Here is a 25,165-nt window from a genome sequence, read left to right on the forward strand (position 1 = left end):
TAGGAGCAAAGGTTCAAAAGACTCAGGACAACAGGTCATAGTCATGGAGTGGTACAGTGATGGGTACGGTGGGGAGGGGTGGTTGAAGAAAAGAGAGCTCTGGTGAGTGAAGACTGGTAACCTGTGATCTCCTTAGCTAGTTCCAAGGTCCTAACTGCCTAATGGGCGAAATTTAGATATCACCCCAGAAGCAGACTAGGGTGCCCTTCCCCATGACCCTGCTTTTGGGACCTACCTTGCTGATGAGCTCCCCGATCATCCCGTTCCAGGAGGTGTTATGGAGCTGGTGACCATACCTGCCATCAGGGGCCTGGTAAATCTCATATTTGAAGCCCAGAGCCTTGGCCAGTGCATCCAGGACATCTATAGAGAACCCTTTGTAGCGCTTGGGCTGTCCAAGGATGTTCTCAGCCACCATCACGAAAGGCTCTTCCTGAGGACAACAGAATGGATGTTCTTCAATTAAATAACAGGTTATTAACACACATGTTTCCAGGGGATTGGTGGAGTGACTAATGTGATGAATCATAGCTCTAGAATGTTTGAGAGCACAGGCATGTATTTACCCAATTTTCTCCTGGAGTCTGAATATCTCTGCCCTTTTTTTTTTTTAAAGCAGTTTATGGACACTCAGCACAGCGGATAGGAAGATCCCTCCAATCAACATATTGATGGAGGAATGGAGATTTACTTGTTATGTATGATGCTATCCCAACCTCTGCTCAGAATCCTATAGCCAGAATGACGTGATTTGTTTTCATTCCTTTATTTGTGACATTCAGGACTCTGTCCTTAGGAAATACCATAATTCTTCAGGACCCACATAAGAAATGTGGTTACTTCTCATCCAGGATAAAGAACGACAGTAAAAGCTCTATAATATTAGATTGAGAGAAGACAGTATTACATCTATCAGATTGTACTAGAAAATGGATTCTGATTCATGGGAGAAGGTCACACCGTATGTCAAAGGACAGGACATAATTAAACCTCACAATTCCCAAGCCCAAAGCCACATTCACACATTTTGTGCTGTGTCTTGTGCACTCCTGTAGGGCATGTGGTTCTCTGGAAAACACCTCAGCCTTCCCCACCACAATCGTATAAAACTGAACAAGAAGGGGGCTTTTGGCAACCAGCCCCAGAGACTAGATCTCAGTTTAACCGGGGACGTGGGGGACTATGGCATAATGCTTCTTCTGTGATGTGCACACAGGGAATGCAGGAACACTGTGACCAAAGGGTTCTACAGCCAAGGAGATGACAATGCCTGATGTGACCGAGGGGACATTTGAACCAGGTCTGACCAGTTAATAAGAGGTAAATCGAAAATGTCGCCTAGGGCCCCGAAAAGGTGAAGGAAGAAATTGATAGAAGATGATTCTAAGGTCTCTTAAAGATGTAAAAATCCATGATGCCAGGACAACCATGCAGACAAATGGCAACAAAGGGTCTTTGTTATGAAGTTTGTGTCACATGGGGCCAACAGGGGAGCCGGAAGGGTGTGTTCGGCCAAGCAACTGTCTGGGCACACTGGCTATGAGCAAAGCTCTCCTAAGGACCAGCAGTAGGTGAAGATACTGGTTATATCCAGGAACGAGTAGAGCTGTGCCTGCTTGGAAGCTTAGCCATGGTTCCAGATTGGTAATCCTCCTCTAGAGCAGCCCAGTCACCTCCCGTGGAAGGCACTGGGGCAGAATCTCCAACATTACTCTTCCTTCGTTATTTGCAAAATTATTTGCCATAACGGCCTTATGAACACTCGAGCCATGACTCAAGATCCCCTTTTCTCCAAACCCCAGCATTAAGCCAAACAGAAGCCTCTGGCTCGAAAGCCTGACTGGTAAACTCCCCAATATGCCCATGATCCTACCAAGACAGTCACCACTTTGAGAGTCAGTCCTTGGAGGCGGCTGCCCATGGGCCTCTCTTGCAGGCTGCCATTCAGACCCTTCTCTGAGTCCCACGTCGCCAGCTGTGAAGGAAAAAGGGAGTATGAGGAACAGAATGGGCACCTGTGTGCACCTCAGGAACTCGCCTCTCAAACTGGGATCCTGAAACAGGCAGCTAGGAGGACAGCAGTCCCTTAAAACTTTCAAAAGAGTAAAGGTGTGGCAGAAAGCTCCACTTGCTCCATTAGCCTGTCTGGAACTTGAGGACTTGCCACATCTTTAAAATAAAACCAATTGGTAAGAACCTGTTTCTAGGATGAATATTTCTAGTTTTACCCTGTCTACCCACTGAAGTCATGTCACTGTGTCTTCTTTCTGTAATTACTCCTTTGACTTGCCCAGGCCAGATGGCCCCTTGGGTTCACCCATTGCTGCCACCAAGGCAGAATGGGGCTCAGCAGGGAAGCGGGTAACAAAGACCCCTTTCTGTGGCTTGTCTTGCACCCTGATGCCTGCTGCAAGTGGGGTCAAGAGCTCCCTGCCTGTCTTCGCTGTAGGGCAAATTTCATAATTTTTCCTTGATATGCAGGTAAGGCCAAGACCATGCGTGCTGTGCCATATGCTCCCAGGCCTGCAGAGTCTCTCCCAGAGCCTGACGCATCTCTGAGAAGGCCCCCCAGGCTGGTTATGGAGCCCCTCTGCTAGCTCAGGAACAACAGGAGACACACATTCTCCAGACTGCTTCCCCTCGCTGCATCTCTGCAGGGCCCGGGGGGAACCACAATGAACTCCTCTGATCAATGATTCTCGATCACTAATTGGTGAAATGGAAAAAGAAAAAAAAATGCAGATATGAGCCCCCAACTCAACTTAATCAGGATCTCAGCACTTAGGCATGGAGAATTGTAATGCTTCCCCAGCGGTCCTCATTGAGAAACCCTGTTCTTCTAGGTTACTGCATATTAGATTCTCGTAGGAAGGCTTTTAAAGCATATTGGAGGTGGGGCCTCGCCCCCAGAGGTTTGAATTTAATTGGTCTATAGTGGGCTAGATAGGAATATTTCAGCTCCCCAGGTGATTCTAATGCACAGCCAGGACTGTAAACCTCTGCTATAGATTAAAGCGGGGGATCCTCAAACTGTAATATGCACACAAATTATCCAGAGATTTTATACGTACTTTCTGATTCTGGGGCCTATGATTATTCCTGTCTAACAAGCTCCCAAGTGAGGCTGCTGCTGCAGATCCAGGACCACCACTGAAGCAGACCACTGTGGGCAGCATCTACTTTTCATCGGAGAAAACCCACAATTGTCCTGCTTAGGCTGAGCAGAACTATCCCTCTGTTGGAGAAATGTCACCAGGTGCCCTAAAGAAGCCACCAATAGTGCTACCTAAGGACCAATGGCTCTTCCAGCATTGATCCCTAAGCCTTGACATCTGCAGCAAGCTCTAGGCTCTGAGCTTTGACTACCTGGAAGGTACTAGAACCCTCAGGCCTAAGGCAGGACTATCAGAATGAGGTATAAGGTTGTAGAAGCAGTTTAAAAGGAACCTAGAAACTCCAGCTATCACTTTGGATACAATACCAACTAAGACCCACTCCATCCTAAGTAATAGGATGCCTGGCAGTGATGAATGAATCATTTAGTTAAGAGCATGGCCGTGTGCTCTGAGGAGCTCCTCACAGCCACCACCAATTAATTGGAAGGGCACTGCAGGAAAGGGCAAAGTTAAAATCTGCCCAAAGTCCTGTTCAAGGACATCAAAGATGCCACACTCTGGGAACTGGCGTAGTGAGAAGGAAAGCTCATGGCTCTTTCCCCTCTGGGTCTCGGAAACAGCACTGGGACCCAGGATCAAGTCCTGCATCAGATTAAAATGCTGGTCAAAGGGAAGAGACAAACCAAGACAAAAGGTGTTGATTCCTTGTATTTTTTGGACCCTGTGACATGGACCAAGGGACTCATGTTGTGTGTTTGGGCTGCTTGCATCTTATCCCTTTAATTGGTTAGCCCAGGCATTGGAACTGCTTAACCGTGATGGGTAATCCACCACAACCCCCTGGTGGGGTGGTGTTGAAAAGGTCCCTGAACCATCCCGATGATTGACAAAGTCAAAATGAAGGCGCTCTTGTCCTCATGATGACACGCTGTTTCAGGTACCAGATATTCTGCCCTGTAGCACAGCTTGAATTCCTAACATGTGCTGCTTTAAACCTCTGTGGTGCAGGTGAAGCGGCATCTCCACTCTGTGCCAGCACCTGCCTGAGTAAGACCCAGGATGGGGCTCTGCCTGGCCCTGACCAAACAAACTTTACCCACTGTCTGTCACTGACTGTGATTGTAGTCAGTCGTGGCAATGGAGAATGGAGGCAGGAAAAACCAGTTGGGATGAAGCCCTGTCCTTGTAGAGTTTTAAGCTCAGCTGTGACACAGGCTCTGTCTCTCAACGCCTTCCCACACAACCCTCTTCTTCTTGCTCATTGCCTGGCTCAAGGCAGCAGCCCCCATGCCCCATTGATCTCATTATTCCCAGCCTCTCTCTTACAGCCTCTTCCATTGTGTTGACTTGGACCTTTATAATAAATAAACTCAAACAAGAAGGTGTTAATGAACATCTTTGAATGACTTCCCATTTCCTGCAGAATAAATCTTAACACTCTGAAGCTTGGCCTAAAAGAAAGGTCTTCCTTATGGAGATCCAAACCTGATGATCAGCCTCACTTAAGTTTACGTAGGCCCAGTCCACTCCAACCCCACCAAATCCCTCACCTCCCTCACGCACCTCACACAGCACACTTTCTCCAGTTCCCTCCAGCCTGTAATACCATCCCTCTTTGGTTGGGTCTGGTATACTTTTATTCATGTTTTGTTTAAATAAGCTTTCAATTTAGAATAGTTTTAGATTTACAGAAGAGTTGTAGAGGTTGTGCAGAATTTGCCCAATTTGGTCTACCCCCAGTTTTCTCCATTTAAGATGGTACATTGACATAATGCATTCCTCACAGCTAATGCAGTGTTTATTAGTCCCATGGCCACCATTTATACAGAGCTGAGGTAAAAATAACCTCCACTCTCTTCTATACTGGACCTTAGTCTGTGACCCTACTGTGTGTGCTACTTGGGTTTGTCACCCTGTCCCCTGAGATCAAAACCCTTCATAAACTGTCTAGAACTTCTCCCTCTTGGACTAGACCTTGCCTTGAGTATTCCCAGCTCAGGGTTTCTAACCTTGCTTTGAATACCATGTTCTCCTCTTGAAGATCAACTTACTATACCTGGTAAAGATCTGGGGAAAAAGAGAGGAACTTGAGGGTATGAAAATAGCATAAGTTTTGTAGTCAACCAACCTGTATTCTAGTTGTGTTTCCATCACTTACCTGGGTGACCTCAGAAAGCACGTTTGACCATGGTGCTTAAAATTTTGAATAAACTTGACTCCACTGAGATTCCATTTTCTTATCTAAAAAGTAAAATAAGAATACCTTCCCTGCCTACCGAACAATTAGGGGGCTATTCAAAAGAAAAAATTGCTTTGAAATAATCTGCTATAAAGCAATAATCACAGACTAAAGAAACAGGATATAAACCCATGTGTGCAATAAAAGCCTAATTATGTTTTTTTAAAAGGGTGGTGGTAAACATGGGAGGAGCTTTGTTAAAATGTAATATGTGAATATAGCCAGGTGGTGGAATTATGAATAATCATTGCAACTTCTTGACACTGTTCTGTGTTTTCAACAGGTTTTTCACTACTGTCACAGAAAGGAAAATAAGCTTTTGATGAAAATAACTAGCAGGGGTGACAAAATCCTGTCACATGCTTTGTAGGACTAAGGACTGAATAAAGGGGAGTGATCAGAGTTAAATAATCTGTTCATGTGTCATGACCAGTCTGAGAGTAAGAATCCCCAAAAATTCAGTCCTCTGGCTGCCAAGAGCTATGGCCACAGCATCCCCATCTCCTAGAAGAGCCAAATTACAGGTTCATCTAGCATGGCGTGTCCCATTCTATGATGTCTCCAGGATGATATGGGTCCCGGTACACCTGTTGGGTTTGGAGACAGGGAAGTGGCCACTGCTGAGGTCCAGCTCCATGAAGACAGGACAGTCTTTCTCCACTAATAAAGAAGAACAGTAATCCTAAGGCAAAAACCATTTAAATCAAAGTGCAAGTACATGAGAGGGGGAAAAGAAAAAATTCCTCCAAGCCTGTAATTACCTCTTTTTTTCTGGTCTGAAAGTATTGAGGACTTAAAGGTTTTTATTTTTGTGTGTTTTTGTTTTTTAATACAGACCTCTCTCCCTGGCCTTCAGGGCATCCTGTACTCTGACAGAGAAAGAAAAAATACTTCAAAGTGAAACCAAAATTCTGCCTTCAAACACATCAAAGTGCAACCATGTTCCAGGAACCAGGATCCTTGAGTTGGGCAGGGAAGTTTATTATTCCCTCACATCAGCCTCAAGCTGAGCGCCGCAGGCTGAGTGAATCCCCCCCATTTCCACAAAGCCTTGTGTTCTTGCCCAAATCTTAAGACCAGAGTAGTAACCCTTCATTTCTGAGTGAGACCATCCCTCTGAACACCTGATACATAAGACCAGAACACAGAAAAAGCACAGTCTAATAGACTCCAGTGGACATTTCTTTTCTTTCTTTCTTCTTCTCCTTTTGCTTTTTAAATGAAATAAAGCCTTTAAATGGATTCCCAAACTTGCAGCTGACCCAGATTAGGAGAGACTGTATTTGCCTTCCCTCCTGAGGGTGCCTGGTTCTCCTGGTTCGGAATGCCAAGGAAAAAGTTTCAGTCAATGAACGCCACATGAGGCTGATGGGCTTGACAAATGGGAAGCCAGAAAAACCTTTCCCCCATACGAGTCCTGACACTCAGTCATACAGCTGTAGACCATTTCATTTATATATGAGGGCGTCGATTCTGACTTCTCCTTGTATTTTGTAGACAGAATGTTGTTTATGGGATCGATGAATTTTATGACCACAGACACCCACTTTTGACAGCTGACCTGTCAAGATCAGTGCCTGAAAAACTAATTTCCAGCACGGTTAAACAAAACAAGAACTGCCACAATTTGATAAGACAGCTCTGGTTCTCATTCATCCAGGAGGTCTGCTCGACCCAGACCAGAAGCCTGGATGGAGCCAGAGGTTACAGCACAATCATCCCTAGAAAGGAGATCTATGGTTTCAAAATCTGATTATGACAAACAACTATTCAAGGGATCAGCCAATTGAAGAATAAATTTCATAAACCACTGGTCTCAGGAAAATACATTTCCCAAGTCAATCGCGATGTTCTTCATGTTAGCGTTTGAGTTGTGAGATGTGGGGATTTGGGACTCTGTGGCCCTGTCTTTAATAAATGCGGGGCCATTAACCATCAATGGGATAGATAGGCCTCCTTTGGCAGAATGGCCTTTGTGGTCTATGATCTAGTGACAGAGGTCTCTTAAACTGTCATCTCTTTTCATGGGAAGGGGGAAGGAGAGGAGAGGCAATCCAACTGCTTTACAGCCCAGAGACAGAATACGACCAGTTTCATCCATAGAGCCTCGCCAGTTTCTGGGGAGGGAGTGAGGGAACGAAAGAAGGTAAGTTTATTTAACCCCAAATCTCATATTTAACTATATCCAGCAAGACAAAAGATCAATAACCTATAGTCACATTTCACAACTAAGTGACCAACCACTTCAGTGATGAGCTTACCTCAAGAGAGCACTAAAGGCAGGAAGTGAAGTTTTGATGACCATGTCTGTCATACCTCACAGCCTTTGCTAGAGTCCAATTTGAGCCATACCCTCACTGACCAGTGACCACATTCATCTGGGCACACAAGACTTGGCTGGGATGTGGGCTTCAGTAGTGAAAGCCACAGTGGGTTTATCATCACGGCAGTGCATGGACTTTTCTAAAACAATAATCCCTCTATTAGCTTTTGTTCCATTGTCCATTTCTATAGAATAGATGGGTTCAGGGTATGTTTCAAAGGATCACATTCCTGGCTGGTTTTGGAGCCAAGGGGGCACCCACATCTTGAACCAGCCTGAGTTGGGGCATTCAGCCAGCACTGGTTTCAGATAATCAATTGCACATTTTAAGCTTTGGCTAAATGCAGAGACAACATGTTTAGACACAAAAGAGCATCTTGGAAACAGAATGTAAGAATCTGAACATAGAATATTATTTATAGCCGGGATTGCTAAAGTAAGGTCTAATTTAAAAGTTCATTTACTTGTAGCATGAACTATTTAATTGATTTTTATGTAATTGAGAATGCTGTGATATATTAATAACAATTAAAAGTTACTGATACTCATTTATTCTTCTCCTATCCCCCTACCCCCCCATGTTGCTTCTCCATGTCCTCATATCAGGGAGATCATATGATAGTTGTCTTTCTCCGATTGACTTATTTCACTAAGCATGATACGCTCTAGTTCCATCCACGTCGTCGCAAATGGCAAGATTTCATTTCTTTTGATGGCTGCATAGTATTCCATTGTGTATATATACCACATCTTCTTGATCCATTCATCTGTTGATGGACATCTAGGTTCTTTCCATAGTCTGGCTATTGTAGACATTGCTGCTATAAACATTCGGGTACACGTGCCCCTTCGGATCACTATGTTTGTATCTTTAGGGTAAATACCCAGTAGTGCAATTGCTGGGTCATAGGGTAGTTCTATTTTCAACATTTTGAGGAACCTCCATGCTGTTTTCCAGAGTGGTTGCACCAGCTTGCATTCCCACCAACAGTGGAGGAGGGTTCCCCTTTCTCCACATCCTCTCCAGCATCTGTCATTTCCTGACTTGTTAATTTTAGCCATTCTGACTGGTGTGAGGTGATATCTCATTGTGGTTTTGATTTGTATTTCCCTGATGCCGAGTTCTGTGGAGCACTTTTTCATGTGTCTGTTGGCCATCTGGATGTCTTCTTTGCAGAAATGTCTGTTCATGTCCTCTGCCCATTTCTTGATTGGGTTGTTTGTTCTTTGGGTGTTGAGTTTGCTAAGTTCCTTATAGATTTTGGATACTAGCCCTTTATCTGATATGTCGTTTGCAAATATCTTCTCCCATTCTGTCAGCTGTCTTTTGGTTTTGTTAACTGTTTCCTTTGCTGTGCAAAAGCTTTTGATCTTGATGAAATCCCAATAGTTCATTTTCGCCCTTGCTTCCCTTGCCTTTGCCGTTGTTCCTAGGAAGATGTTGCTGCGGCTGAGGTCGAAGAGGTTGCTGCCTGCGTTCTCCTCAAGGATTTTGATGGATTCCTTTCTCACATTGAGGTCCTTCATCCATTTGGAGTCTATTTTCGTGTGTGGTGTAAGGAAGTGGTCCAATTTCATTTTTCTGCATGTGGCTGTCCAATTTTCCCAGCACCATTTATTGAAGAGGCTGTCTTTTTTCCATTGGACATTCTTTCCTGCTTTGTCGAAGATTAGTTGACCATAGAGTTGAGGGTCGATTTCTGGGCTCTCTATTCTGTTCCACTGGTCTATGTGTCTGTTTTTGTGCCAGTACCATGCTGTCTTGATGATGACAGCTTTGTAATAGAGCTTGAAGTCCGGAATTGTGATGCCACCAACTTTGGCTTTCTTTTTCAATATTCCTTTGGCTATTCGAGGTCTTTTCTGGTTCCATATAAATTTTAGGATTATTTGTTCCATTTCTTTGAAAAAAATGGATGGTATTTTGATAGGGATTGCATTAAATGTGTAGATTGCTTTAGGTAGCATAGACATTTTCACAATATTTATTCTTCCAATCCAGGAGCATGGAACATTTTTCCATTTTTTTGTGTCTTCCTCAATTTCTTTCATGAGTACTTTATAATTTTCTGTGTATAGATTCTTAGTCTCTTTGGTTAGGTTTATTCCTAGGTATAGTTTTGGGTGCAATTGTAAATGGGATTGACTCCTTAATTTCTCTTTCTTCAGTCTTGTTGTTGGTGTACAGAAATGCAACTGATTTCTGTGCATTGATTTTATATCCTGACACTTTACTGAATTCCTGTCCAAGTTCTAGCAGTTTTGGAGTGGAGTCTTTTGGGTTTTCCACATATAGTATCATATCATCTGCGAAGAGTGATAGTTTGACTTCTTCTTTACCGATCTGGATGCCTTTAATTTCTTTTTGTTGTCTGATTGCTGAGGCTAGGACTTCTAGTACTATGTTGAATAGCAGTGGTGATAATGGACATCCCTGCCGTGTTCCTGACCTTAACGGAAAAGCTTTCAGTTTTTCTCCATTGAGAATGATATTTGCGGTGGGGTTTTCATAGATGGCTTTGATAATATTGAGGTATGTGCCCTCTATCCCTACACTTTGAAGAGTTTTGATCAGGAAGGGATGTTGTACTTTGTCAAATGCTTTTTCAGCATCTATTGAGAGTATCATATGGTTCTTGTTCTTTCTTTTATTAATGTGTTCTATCACATTGATTGATTTGCGGATGTTGAACCAACCCTGCAGCCCTGGAATAAATCCCACTTGATCGTGGTGAATAATCCTTTTAATGTACTGTTGAATCCTATTGGCTAGTATTTTGGCGAGAATTTTTGCGTCTGTGTTCATCAAGGATATTGGTCTGTAGTTCTCTTTTTTGGTGGGATCCTTGTCTGGTTTTGGGATCAAGGTGATGCTGGCCTCATAAAATGAGTTTGGAAGTTTTCCTTCCATTTCTATTTTTTGGAACAGTTTCAGGAGAATAGGAATGAGTTCTTCTTTAAATGTTTGGTAGAATTCCCCTGGGAAGCCGTCTGGCCCTGGGCTTTTGTTTGTTGGGAGATTTTTGATGACTGTTTCAATCTCCTTACTGGCTGTGGGCCTGTTCAGGTTTTCTATTTCTTCCTGGTTCAATTGTGGTAGTTTATATGTCTCTAGGAATGCATCCATTTCTTCCAGATTGTCAAATTTGTTGGCGTAGAGTTGCTCATAGTATGTTCTTATAATTGTCTGTATTTCTTTGGTGTTAGTTGTGATCTCTCCTCTTTCATTCATGATTTTATTTATTTGGGTCCTTTCTCTTTTCTTTTTGATGATAAACCCTAGGGGTTTATCAATCTTATTGATTCTTTCAAAGAACCAGCTCCTAGTTTCATTGATTTTTTCTATTGTTTTTTTGGTTTCTATTTCATTGATTTCTGCTCTGATCTTTATGATTTCTCTTCTCCTGCTGGGTTTAGGGTTTCTTTCTTGTTCTTTCTCCAGCTCCTTTACGTGTAGGGTTAGGTTGTGTACTTGAGGCCTTTCTTGTTTCTTGAGAAAGGCTTGTACCGCTATGTATTTTCCTCTCAGGACTGCCTTTGCTGTGTCCCACAGATTTTGAACTGTTGTGTTTTCATTATCATTTGTTTCCATGAATTTTTTCAATTCTTCTTTAATTTCCTGGTTAACCCATTCATTCTTTAGAAGGATGCTGTTTAGTCTCCATGTATTTGGGTTCTTTCCAGCTTTCCTCTTGTGATTGAGTTCTAGCTTCAGAGCATTGTGGTCTGAAAATATGCAGGGAATAATCCTAATCTTTTGATACCGGTTGAGACCTGATTTGTGACCCAGGATGTGATCTATTCTGGAGAAGGTTCCATGTGCACTAGAGAAGAATGTGTATTCTGTTGCTTTGGGATGAAATGTTCTGAATATATCTGTGATGTCCATCTGGTCCAGTGTGTCATTTAAGGCCTTTATTTCCTTGTTGATCTTTGGCTTGGATGATCTGTCCATTTCAGTGAGGGGAGTGTTAAAGTCCCCTACTATTATTGTATTATTATTGATGTGTTTCTTTGATTTTGTTATTAATTGGTTGATATAGTTGGCTGCTCCCACGTTAGGGGCATAGATATTTAAAATGGTTAGATCTTCTTGTTGGACAGACCCTTTGAGTAGGATATAGTGTCCTTCCTCATCTCTTATTATAGTCTTTGGCTTGAAATCTAATTGATCTGATATAAGGATTGCCACCCCAGCTTTCTTCTGATGCCCATTAGCATGGTAAATGGTTTTCCACCCCCTCACTTTAAATCTGGAGGTGTCTTCTCATCTAAAATGAGTTTCTTGTAGGCAACATATAGATGGGTTTTGTTTTTTTATCCATTCTGATACCCTGTGTCTTTTGATTGGGGCATTTAGCCCATTAACATTCAGGGTAACTATTGAGAGATATGAATTTAGTGCCATTATTAGCCTGTAAGGTGACTGTTACTGTATATTGTCTCTGTACCTTTCTGATCTACTACTTTTAGGCTCTCTCTTTGCTTAGAGGACCCCTTTCAATATTTCCTGTAGAGCTGGTTTGGTGTTTGCAAATTCTTTCAGTTTTTGTTTGTCCTGGAAGCTTTTGATCTCTCCTTCTATTTTCAATGATAGCCTAGCTGGATAGAGTATTCTTGGCTGCATGTTTTTCTCGTTTAGTGCTCTGAATATATCATGCTGTCCTCTGGGGGCGCACTGAGGAGTGGGGCCCCAGGCTCTCGGCTCCTCCGGGCCGGAGACTGGGAGGCTGCCATTTTCATTCCCGTCCTCCGGAACTCTACGGAAAGCGTTCAGGGAACAGAAGCTCCCAAAAGCAAACCCGAGCCGTTTACTTAGTCCGGCCACCGGTAAGGGCGGTGCAATCCCGCCTCGGGCAAAGACACTTGAGAGTCACTACAACAGGCCCCTCCCCCAGAAGATCAACAAAATATCTAGCCAGGACAAAGTTCATCTATCAAGGAGAAAGTAGGTTCAATTCCTAAGACAGCAGAGCAATTCCAGAGGAGGAGAAAGCAAAGCACGGAACTCATGGCTTTCTCCCCATGATTCTTTAGTCTTGCGGCTACTTCAATTTTTTTTTCTCTTTTTTCAATTTTTTTTTCTTTTTTCTTTTTTCTTCTTCTGCTAAATTTTTTAAAACTTTTACCCTTTTCTTTTTTAATGTTTTTTGACTAGTTCATCTAAATATATATATTTTTTCTTTCTTTTTTATATTTTTTTTATTTGTTTTATTTTTTAATTTTTTTTCTTTTTTTTTTTCCTTTTTTTTTTTTCAGAACCTGTTTTTATCCCCTTTCTCGCCCCCACAATTAGGGGTCTCTTCTGATTTGGCTACAGAGCATTTTTCTGGGGTCTTTGCCACCCTTTTAGTAGTTTATTTGCTCCTTCATATCCTCTTATCTGGACAAAATGACAAGGTGGAAAAAATCACCACAAACAAAAGAACAAGAGACAGTACCGAAGGCTAGGGACCTAATCAACACAGACATGGGTAATATGTCAGATCAAGAGTTCAGAATGACGATTCTGAACATTCTAGCCCGGCTCGAAAAAGGCATGGAAGATATTAGAGAAACCCTCTCTGGAGATATTAAAGCCCTTTCTGGAGAAATTAAAGAACTAAAATCTAACCAAGTTGAAATCAAAAAAGCTATTAATGAGGTGCAATCAAAAATGGAGGCTCTCACTGCTAGGATCAATGAGGCAGAAGAAAGAATTAGTGATATAGAAGACCAAATGACAGAGAATAAGGAAGCCAAGCAAAAGAGGGACAAACAGCTACTGGACCATGAGGGGAGAATTCGAGAGATAAGTGACACCATAAGACGAAACAACATTAGAATAATTGGGATTCCAGAAGAAGAAGAAACAGAGAGGGGAGCAGAAGGTCTATTGGAGAGAATCATTGGAGAGAATTTCCCTAATATGGCAAAGGGAACAAGCATCAAAATCCAGGAGATGCAGAGAACCCCCCTCAAAGTCAACAAGAATAGGTCCACACCCCGTCACCTAATAGTAAAATTTACAAGTCTTAGTGACAAAGAGAAAATCCTGAAAGCAGCCCGAGAAAAGAAGTCTGTAACATACAATGGTAAAAATATTAGATTGGCGGCAGACTTATCCACAGAGACCTGGCAGGCCAGAAAGAAAAATATCTCTTAAGAGCTTGTACAAGATGGCGGGGAAGTAGGAGGAGGCGCCGTTTCAACCTGTACTGTAAAGTGAGCTGATTACCTACCAAAGAACTCTGATCACCCATGAAATCATCCTGAGATCAGAATTATACATGTCTGGATCTCTACGGGGACAGAAGACACCAGTGGGCAGGTAAAGCGGAGTGGGAACGTCAAAAGATGAGAAGCCTCTCCAAGGACAGACAGGACACAAGAAATGTTCTATCCTCAATAGAGCATGGAAGAAAAGAAGTCGTAGTTATAACAGTGGATAACAAGAAAAAAAGACCGAAATTTTACCAGACTTTTAAAGGCCAAGTGATGGTAAGTTTCCCTGGGGGCCCAGACGCAAGGGAGGCCATATCCATTCATCAGTTCTTCCTCCGAATCTCCAAGGGGGTGGAATGGGAGAAACCAAAACAGCACAGAGGAACAGGGCAACCAAAAGTTATAGGACAATATGAGATATAGGTGTATCTATTATAGGACTTATATCTGCTATACCTGAATAAATCTTATAACTCAATTATAAGAAGAAGTTGCAATTTTTAAAAATAGAGAAAGGACTTATTTTTCCAAGAAATATGTGAAAGGATAATATGAACATGAAACTATAGAAGTTCAACATCATAAGTCATCAGAGAAATTCAAAATAAGACCACAAGACATACCACTAAACCTCACTAGAGTGGCGAATCAAAGACTAACCTTACCAACTGTGGGTAAAAACCTGGAATACAAAAGGTGCAGTCACACTAGAAGACAGTTTGTCAATTTCCTCTCAAGTTAAACACACACTCTACCACCCAGCAGTTCCACTCCTAGTTTCTTCCCTAGGGGAAATATAAAGTATGTCCATACGAAGGTCAGTAAGTGGGTGTCCTAGAGGCTTTATTTTTTAATGCCCCCCAAATGGAAACACTCCAAATGTGGATCATGGTGATCAGTGACTGGAGAGACAAAACGTAGCATATTTATGCCACACGTGACTACTGTTCAGCAGTAAAAAGCAACAAGCTACTGACCCACGCAACAGCATGGACACACATCACACCAAGTGAATGAAGCCAGCCACCATGATCCCATCTCCATGACTTTCTAAAAAGTCAATATTATTGGTCCTGAAAATAGATCGGCCATTGCCTGGGGCCAGGAATGGGAGGAAGGAGTTGAACCCAAAGGGGAAGAAGGGCTATGCAGAGGTAAATAAGTAGTCTATGTTGTGGTGATTATGCCACTGCATGCATTTGTCAGAGCTGATCGAATAGTGTACGTCTCCAGTGAGTGAGTTTACTGCACATAATCGCACCCAAATAGACCTGACTGACTTGTTTTATACAAATACATGTACATGCACAGGACATACACACATTGCCAGTGATTTGGAAAGGGATGAAGCCACGTGCTGGAGAGCCTAAGTCGTGGCATTACGGCGTTCATGTCCTAAGGGCATCCCCTATGATCTGCCAGCAAGGATGTGACTTTTAAAGTAAGGACGGATGGGAGGGGGATACAAACCATAAGAAACAAACTGAGAGTTTTGGGGGGGGGGAGGTTAGGTGAGCCTGATGGTGGGTATTATGGAGGGCACATATTGCATGGAGCACTGGGACTGGTGCATAAGCAATGAATTTTGGAACACTGAAAAAAAATAAAATAAAATAAATAAAGCAAGGATGGTGATAAGATACTATGACTGATGTTAGTACACTTGTGTCATCATTCTCGAACTAGCTGAAGCTAAGTAGGTATCAAGCAGGCAAGAAATTACCCATCAATCTAGAAGAACTGAATGTATCTTTATAAGGATTTAGGAAGAACAGAAGTGCAGTTTTGCCTTTGGATAGCTTCTTAGCATGTGGGGAAAAACAGATTTCCTAACATTATATGTAGTGTGATACACCTTTTTTTTTTTTTTCTCATTTTATTTATTTTTTCAGCGTAACAGTATTCATTCTTTTTGCACAACACCCAGTGCTCCATGCAAAACGTGCCCTCTCCATTACCCACCACCTGTTCCCCCAACCTCCCACCCCTGACCCTTCAAAACCCTCAGGTTGCCCCAACCTCCCACCCCTGACCCTTCAAAAGTGATACACCTTTTTAATGCTTATTTCTTTTTGTGCGATGGTATAAAAGCACGCCCAAGACAAAAAGGTGGGTTTAAGTAGCTACTTCTGGCCTTAGGTAGAGCAACGGGACTGTGGGAATGTTCATCTCTTGCACTATACTCTCCAGTAATGTTTGAAATGTTTTACAGATAGGAAGCATTGTTTGTATAATCAGAGGAAAAACAATAAGGCTACTTCCCTTTTGAAATGGCACTGCCAACTAGCTTATAACTATAATGTTGATTTTGTATCTTTAACTATTTTAGATGTATTGGTTTTGTCTCTCAAAATAAATAGTACATTCTAGCAAAGGCAGTGTCTGCAGCAAGACAAGCCAGGCTGAAATTCTGGTTCTTCCACCTTGGGTGCTGAACGTCTCTGGCAAGTGACTTGAACTGGCCATACTCTATCTCTGGCCTAAGTGTCCTCATCTGTTATTAGTTACTAATAGACATTAGTTATTGTCACTGGCAATACGTTCTTTGCTCTTGGGTTTCTACTAGGCACAGGCCCATACTAGCAGCTTAAAGAACTCTTGCCCATTAGAATTGACTAGAATCAATGGCAATATACACACTAGCTACACTATACATCATTCTGAAAGCTGACAAGATACCTTCTGACAGCCCGCGCTAGGAGACCTTGCAATATAAAAGCAGGTGTCTCTCATTATACTCTCTGGAAACTTTTAGCTCTTCCTCTCCCTACAACATTCTCTTCTTTCTTTGTTCTCTGACTCTGAATCACCCTTTAAGGGTCCTGCCTTGCACCCTACACTGAGAGTAAGTGGCTCCCTTGCTGGTAGAAATGTTTTTCATGGTACATTAAATTCGATGGCTATCTATTCACAAGTATACTATATCTCTTGTACGGCAGAGATGATCTGTTCTTCATGTCAACTCACTCAATAAAATGTTACTGGAAAAATTAATAAAATTGATCATGACCTGGGCACTCCCTCATTAACTGGTTGGAATGTCATGCTTTTCTCAAACTCAAGCTTCCAGGTATATCATATCTCTTAAGCCCTGAAAAAGGTTTTCTTAGCACTGGTTTATTTATGATGGTTGAATGTGCCTGGGCTGGATTTTTTCTTTTGCATGGTTTTGTTCTGCAAACTTACTTTAAGACTTTGAGTCATGAAAAAGTGTTAGTAAAATGAATGATTCAAGAAAACATTTTCTAAAACCCACTTTTTGTCTTCACCTCTAGACCCTTGTTACACAATGTGTGGTCCATGCCAAGTCACCCGGGAACTTGTTTAAATCCAAGAATCTTGGCACCACCCCATGTCTACTGGGTCAGTGTCTGCATTTTGATAAGAATCTTAGGTCATGCATAGGCACAGTAAAGTTTGAGAAACACAGTTTCTAGATCTTGCCATCATTATTTCTTACCTGGAATCATTATAAGCTGCTTTTTACCTAGCTCACCATTCCTCCCTGATCTGTGTGAAACTCCACACAGCAGCCAGAGTTTCCCTTTCTTTTCTTCTTTTAATTCTCCTTCTTAAAATTCTCAAGTGGTTCCCTGTTAAACTCAGAGTAAAAGCATATATCCTTTTCATGGCCTAGAAGAGTCTCTGAGACGTGGCCCATACCTGGTCTTCGTGGCCCATACCTGGTCTTCAACTTCATTTCAGGCCATGAGTCCCACTTTGCTCACTGCACCCCATAGATGGTGACCACTCTGTAATTACTCTCTCAAGCTAACATCTTTTCTGCCCCCAGAATTCTGTGTACATCCTTCGCTTCTCTGATAACTCTTTTTTTTTAATATTTATTTTTATTTGTTTATTTACAGCATAACAGTGTTCATTGTTTTGGCATCACACCCAGTGCTCCATGCAGTACGTGCCCTCCCTATTACCCACCACCTGGTTCCTCAACCTCCCACCCCCCCACTTCTCTGATAACTCTTATCTCCATCCTTCACATCCTGTAGTTGGCTCTTTCCCACCTGGCAGGTCTTATCCACTGAGTTATCCTCTCAATAAAGCCTCCCAGATCACTCTTCCTAAATTCTCAAGTGTTCAACTCTTTGCTATTTTCTTTATCACTCTCAAATGTCGTAATTTCTGAAATCACCCTCCACAATAGAAATTATGTTTGTTTTGCCTGTTTTTGCTCAGCATCACCATTAAACATCTGATACAATTTCTGGCCTACAGCGGGCTCTTGACAAGTTTTTGTTGTATAAACAAATCAATTAATAAACTAGGTTAGAGGTCAGCAAACTTTTCCAGAAAGGGCCAGACAGGAAATATTTTAATCTTCTTGGGCGATATGGTCTCTGTGGTCCATCACCCAATGGGGTGTGGTTGGAGTCCAATAATCAAAAGAAGGGGCAGGCTGGATTTGGCCAAAAAGGCTATATATACTTTACTAATCCCTAATAATTGACACCTCTATTTCTCTTATTCCCTCTATCTAGAATGTTTTCCCCTGCAACTGAACTTTTAAAAACACTATCCTTCTTTCAAGATTTAATTTATCACTTAAAAAATGTGCAATTGTCATGTTTTAATGTTTTCCCTCCAATCAAAAGTGGCAGATCCTCCTGCATCCTTAAAGCCTTACGCCTGTCCCTTTTTCACAGCACTGACTGCATTCAGGTTTCCTTGACAGTTCCTGTAGCACACTGTATTTTCTAAAGATGGTTGTGACAACATTTCCCATCCCACCCACTCTTCTACATTGTGACTTTACCACCTCCTATCAAGAAGTGAAGTTTAATTCCTCTCTTGACGTCTGGTCTGTATCTAATGCTACTCTTTGAGGTGAGGTTAAAAAAAGGCCATGAGGGGTGCCTGGGTGGCTCAGTGGGTTAAGCCGCTGCCTTCGGCTCAGGTCATGATCTCAGGGTCCTGGGATCGAGTCCCACATCGGGCTCTCTGCTCAGCGGGGAGCCTGCTTCCCTCTCTCTCTCTCTCTGCCTGCCTCTCTGTCTACTTGTGATCTCTCTCTGTCAAATAAATAAATAAAATCTTTAAAAAAAAAAAAAAAAGGCCATGAAGCTTCTACCTGCCTCTTGAGTTGCTTGCTGTAAGAAAAGGCTTTTCCACCTTGATGTTATTTACATTTGGGGCCAGATAGTTCTTTGTTGGGGGAAAGGGGATGTCCTGCGCATTTTAGGACTTTTTTAAGAAACATTCCTGACCTCTACAAACCAGATGTCACTAGTCTCTCTCCTCGTCCCAGAATAACAACCAGAAATATCTCCAGATATTGCCAAATATCCCCTGGGGGACATAACTGTCTCCCATTTAGAACCATTTATCTAGGAGAAGCCAGCTGCCATGGAAAAAGTTCAACACCCTGAAAACACATGGAGAAACCACTTGAAAAATCACATGTAGGTATTCTGGGCAACAGTTCCAAATGAATTCAGCCTTCCGGCTACCACTGCCAAAGTGCTAGACATGTGAGTGAAGCCATTTTGAACCCTTAAGATCAGCCCATCAGCCAGATAAGTAGCATCAGGTGATCTCCATTAATGTTAAAAAATAATTGCTAAGCCAAGCATTGAACAAATGTCTGACATGCAGAATACATAAGAATTTTTTTGTTTATAAAAGTAAATTTGAGGACATCTGTTATGCAGCAATAATAACTTGAACAGAATTTGGTACCCAGAAACGTGGTGTCACTACAACACACATATAAAGTATACGGAATTGGTTTTGGGGCCACATAGCAGAGGAAACCTAGAAGTGCCTTGAGGAGACTTTTAGTTGGAAACAAAATGAGCCCCACGGGGACAGATTATGAGAGTTTAAAGGAACACAAGGAAAATATTATTGGAAGCTGCAGGAAAGAATACCGTTGTAATATAGTGGCAAATATTTAGCAAAACCGTCATCCTCAAGAATAAGAAAAACAGAATATCTACTTAATAAGCTAGTAGATCTGGCTAAGAAAGTATCAGGCAAAATTTTAGAGTATTCTCTTTTCTCTTAGATGCATATAATCCTGTAAGCATAGATGCGTAGATGATTCCTAGATGAATTGGAGAAGGAATTCTGTTTTTTTTTAATTAATTAATAATTTTTTTATTTATTTCTTTTCAGTGTAACAGAATTCATTGTTTATGCACCACACCTAGTGCTCCATGCAATATGTGCCCTCTGTAATACCCACCACCTGGATCCCCCAACCTCCCACCCCCCCACCCCTTCAAAACCCTCAGATTGTTTTTCAGAGTCCATAGTCTCTCATGGTTCATCTCCCCTTCCAATTTCCCCCAACTCCCTTCTCCTCTCCATCTACTATGGAGTATTATGCCTCCATCAGAAAGGATGAATACCCAACTTTTGTATCAACATGGACAGGACTGGAAGAGATTATGCTGAGTGAAATAAGTCAAACCGAGAGAGTCCATTATCATATGGTTTCACTTATTTGTGGAGGAATTCTGTTTTCAAGCAAAATTTAGGGTAAATAGATAGAAGCCATGATTTGTTGGATTCAGAAATGGAACTTTCTCAACCCTGGGCTCTTCTAGCAGAAAATTCTAGAATAACAGAGGTGCTTGAAACAAAGAACAAATCCCAGAAAATGTGACCCCAGGAAATCAAGGGTATGACTACAATGCCCTTTCTTAAGGTCTTAGAATTACAGGAGAGCGTCTTGTAGACCTTTCTGAGAGATCAGTCTCTACAATCTGCAAGGTGTGTATCTCAGACCTTCTGTTAGACAACAGAGCTTCTGAAGCCTCATAGTAGACCATTAGGGAGCTCCAGATAGAGACTGGCCTAACTCCAAGTTGTGAGCATGGTTTTCATCTCATGTAGTGAACAGACAATAAACTTCATAAGAAGCCACATGATTTTTAAAAGAAGTGTAATGGCAGAAGCACAGGCAGCTCAGACCAAGTGGGACAGAGGGGATGCAAAAGGAAGAGAGACTGGGGTAGGAAGCAGCTATGAAAACTATACTGCTACAAACACAGTATACATTTTATGGAAATGTAAGGATGACTTAGGAGGCAGAATCAAGATTCAAAGGAGATCAAACAAAGAATCACTTCCAGGAAGTAGTCACAGGCCCTAATTAAGGAGCTAATGACATAAGCCCAGGTGGATGAGAATGGCTATGGACCAGTGAACACTCTGTGCCTCCTTTCTCCTCCCTCTCTTATGAATGGGAACGTTTATTTCAGTTATACTAATATATATAGTATATACTGATATTTCAGTTTATACTATCATGGTCTTATCTTTACATATACTGAGTGTGCAGGGTCAGATAACTTGTCTCTTTAGACTGAGGTCTTCAGATTGTGATGAACTATACTCAGAGAGCCAAATCCACGAATCTGTACCAAGGAACGTCATCCTTACTTTGACCTGATCTAGATGATAGGATCCTGGGTTTTGAGCCAATGACACAATGGAGCAAGGCTCTGGGGTCTTGAGGAAAGGAATGAGAGTATTTTTCATATAAAGGGGTGTGGATCATTGTGGCCAGAGGAAGGAATGAATCTTCCAGATGGTGTGTCCCCAGAGGAACAACCAAATCATCTTTATCATATGCTTTTCTGGAACATGGCTTCACCATTTCCTCATAAACATGTGGAGCCTAAACCCTTTCCTCTCCCTTGAGTCTTGACTTATTTCATGTGTAATTATGGTGGAACTAACACTGTGTGATTTCAGAGGCTACATTCTAAATGGCCATGCAGTAACTACTTGGTTCTGTTGTGACACTTGTGCTGGGGGAAGTCAGCTACCATGTAAGAAGTCAAGCAGCCCTGAGCACCATACAGTGAAGAGTCCACACGTAGGTGCCCTGGCAGATAGTTCTAGATGAGCTCAGCCTTCCATCATCCCCGCCACAGTGTTATATATGTGACTGAAGCCCTCTTAAGCTCCCCAACCTGGTCCATCAGCAGGCTGTGTCCAACTAAATGATCTCAGTTAATGCACAAGGAGCAAAAAGTCACACAGCCAAATTCTACCCGAAGTCTTGACCTGCAAAATCTGTGAGATACAATAGAATGATTGTTGCTTGAAGCCGCTAAATTTTGAGGTAGTTTGTTAGGCATCAATAATAACAGTTTCCCAAGCATTGTCCTCATGATCATCCTACAGGAATGGCTGGATAGCTGCTTTCTGCATTTTTACAACATCCAACAGATGGACTAATGGCATAAGGCAGGTAAACTTGCTTATACTCCACAAAGCACTGCCATGCATAATCATTCGAGGGCTACCAACACTTTCTGAGTGAAGGAGAACAGGAATTATTATCCTTGGTGTTGCCAGTGGAGAAACTGAGGCTCAGAGAAGTTACATGACTTGTTGTGGGTCTCTTAAGTAGTCTGGGGAGGCTGTAAACTCTAGACTTCTGAACCCAAGTCTACCGGACTTCTTTTGTAAAATGCTTCCTTTGTACACAGTAGGGTCTACACAAGCATTAGTCGTTTCATAAAGATAGAAAGAAAGAATGAATGTGCCCATGGCTGTTAACTTTGATGGTAATGGAATCTCATCTGGACTCTAAAGTTACTGATGAGGCACTGAACCCAGGCTTACAAAGGCTGACATCCTTGAGGTCAGCATTTTGCCAACTTCCATTCTCCTAAAAGTTTATTTGATGTTCTGGGAACCAGATCATTACACTGGATAGCCTAGAAACCTCACTGGCCTCAGACCTCGTTTTTCCTGCTCCTGGCTCTTAGCCCCATACTTTAGAGGTCTCTCCCACTGCACAGAAGGCAAATGGACTCTCATTCCATTAGCACTAGAGTCAAACAATTATTCATACCCAGAAAATGTATATTAAGAGTAGCAAGAAGAAAGCTAAAACCTACCCCTGAAAGTGACTGTATATATAACCTAGGGGTGATATTAGGAAATAGGTACCAAGAGATGGAGATTTCATGTTATGGGGGATAGTGAAAGCCTGGAGCTGCTACAAAAACCAAGCAGGGGAAGAAAGATGACTCTTTCCATTTCTAATTTTCCCTTTCATAGCCCATAATCAGAAAGTAAAATGATACTGGCTTCTATACCAATGATTCTTATTTAGATTATACATGTAACTCAGATCTGACGGTAGCCAAATAAAGAATCTTTACTTCTACAACAGTGAAAACAGAAGATGATCAGTACTTGACTTTGTAATTTGGAGGGAGCTTTGCATTTGATGAACTTCAAGGCTACATACAGGGAAATAAGTCACAGGAGTGAAAGACATCTGGCCATCTTGGCTGTGTGTGGCTGAAGGCTGCAACTGAGGGCACCTCTTTCCAGCCTCCACAGCCTCTGGACTCACAGCAAATAACTTGGTAAGGACATTTCAGAAAGGACATTTATAACTGAACTAAAAAGAATAGAATGGTATAGAATGTTCTCATGACTCCTTATTGATGGAAAGGCAGTATAGTGGATTATACTGTGGTATGGTTGAAAAACTTGCAAATCAAAGGTATGATTGCCTAGAAAATATTATATGACCTTAGTCAATAACCTTGCATACCCTCTGTCTCCTTGTCATCACCTGAAAATTGGGGGTAGGAATTTTTTTTTTTTAAAGATTTTTTTTATTTATCAGAGAGAGATCACAAGTAGGCAGAGAGGCAGGCAGAGAGAGTGAGAGGGAAGCAGGCTCCCTTCAGAGCAGAGAGCCCGACGTGGGACTCGATCCCAGGACCCTGAGATCATGACCTGAGCTGAAGGCAGCGGCTTAAACCACCGAGCCACCCAGGCACCCCGGGGGTAGGAATTTTTTATATCTACTCTCTCTCTACTAGTGAAACCATGTATGAAAAAGAGAGTTAAGAGCTATAAAATGGAACAAAAAGTTGATACTATATTAATAATACTAAAGCAATCATTATCATTAGCAGAATGAATATGGACAGACTTGAATTTGAATCCTACCTCAATCATATGCTAATTAAGATCATGAGCAAGCTACTTAACCCTTTTTAGCCTCAAGCTTTATTTTTTAAAAAAGATTTTACTTATTTATTTCAGAAAGAGAGAGTGCACAAACAGTTGGAGAGACAGACCAAGGGACAGGGAAAAGCAGGCTCTCTGTTGATTAGGGAGCTGGATGTGGGGCTCGATCCCAGGACTCTGAGATCATGACCTGAGCCGAAGGCAGAGGCTTAACCCACTGAGCCACCCAGGCGCCCCAAGCTTTACTTCTTTAAAGCTGAGGTTATAATAGCACTGATGGTAGGTTTTTATGAGTTTTAAAATCCACCAATGTCTGATCACTTCCATATTTCTATCCCTAGATCAGCATTCCTGGACTCCAGACTGCAGTGCTCAGATTTCCACTTGACATCTCCACTTAGTACCTAAGAGACAACTCAGAGTCAAAAATCTCCAAAACATAACTTTTGATCCTCAAACTCCCCAAATAAACAGCATGAGCTCATCTTTTGCTTTCTTCCTTGTGTCTGTGACAAGCACCATCATCCACCCAGTTGCTTATGCCAAAGGTGGCAGCGTCATCTTTGATTCTACTTCCCATGAAAAAGCCATCTGCTTTTGACTCTGCTTCTAAACTATATCCCAAAATTGAACCATCTCTACCGCCACCTCACAAATCTCAACCACCATTATCATTTAGATCAGTGAAAGCACTTTGTAAAATGACTGGAATCCCTATTATTCCTTAAGTTCATGGTTAGGCTCATGACCTGTTCTTATTTATCAAATATCAGTATGTTCCCCTAAATTTCTCAGTTTCATTTCAGTGAAGTCTCTGGGCCACCTCTAGGGAACATCTTCTCTATGCAGTGACTCAGGGACCCATGCATCATCTATCCTGTGATTGTACCTTCTTGGCATGTGACCTCCATGACACCAATAAAGAGATGGAAAGATAAACACACAAACAGTTATACATGCTGGACCAAAAGTAAGAATCTTTTTTGCAAACATTTCATTTGTTAGAACTCGGGCACAGAACCTCGTGACTCATGCCCGGCTTTCTGTAAGAGGCAAAATCAAGGATGACTGAAGACTGCTTAAGCAACCAACTTTGCATGACCAAGAAATAAACTTAAGATATCAAGCATCTCACAGTAACACACTCCAGCTTACCCCAACCAGAGCCCATCCTCCGCATAACAGGCAGAGTGACATTTCAGAGACATAAATGATTTCATATCACCCCTTCATTTAAAAGGCTCCCTGAGCTCCCAACTAAAATAAGATCCAAGCACCTAAGCATGACCTATTCTCCAAGATCTTGTCCTGGCT

General features: G+C 42.0%; 1 protein-coding gene across 2 annotated transcripts in view; it reads right to left on the reverse strand.

Moving 5' to 3' along the window:
* Positions 1-25,165, reverse strand: part of GRID1 (glutamate ionotropic receptor delta type subunit 1) — a 705,186-nt gene that overhangs the window by 118,418 nt on the left and 561,603 nt on the right. For both annotated transcript variants that reach the window (XM_046026168.1, XM_046026169.1), the window contains exons 9-10: positions 1,874-1,975; positions 236-433 (exon numbers count right to left, since the gene is read on the reverse strand). In XM_046026168.1, the coding sequence (XP_045882124.1) occupies positions 236-433; positions 1,874-1,975 (300 nt within the window). The remainder of the gene's footprint in view (positions 1-235; positions 434-1,873; positions 1,976-25,165) is intronic.

Source organism: Meles meles, chromosome 13 (assembly GCF_922984935.1).
Source record: "Meles meles chromosome 13, mMelMel3.1 paternal haplotype, whole genome shotgun sequence".
NCBI lineage: Eukaryota > Metazoa > Chordata > Mammalia > Carnivora > Mustelidae > Meles > Meles meles.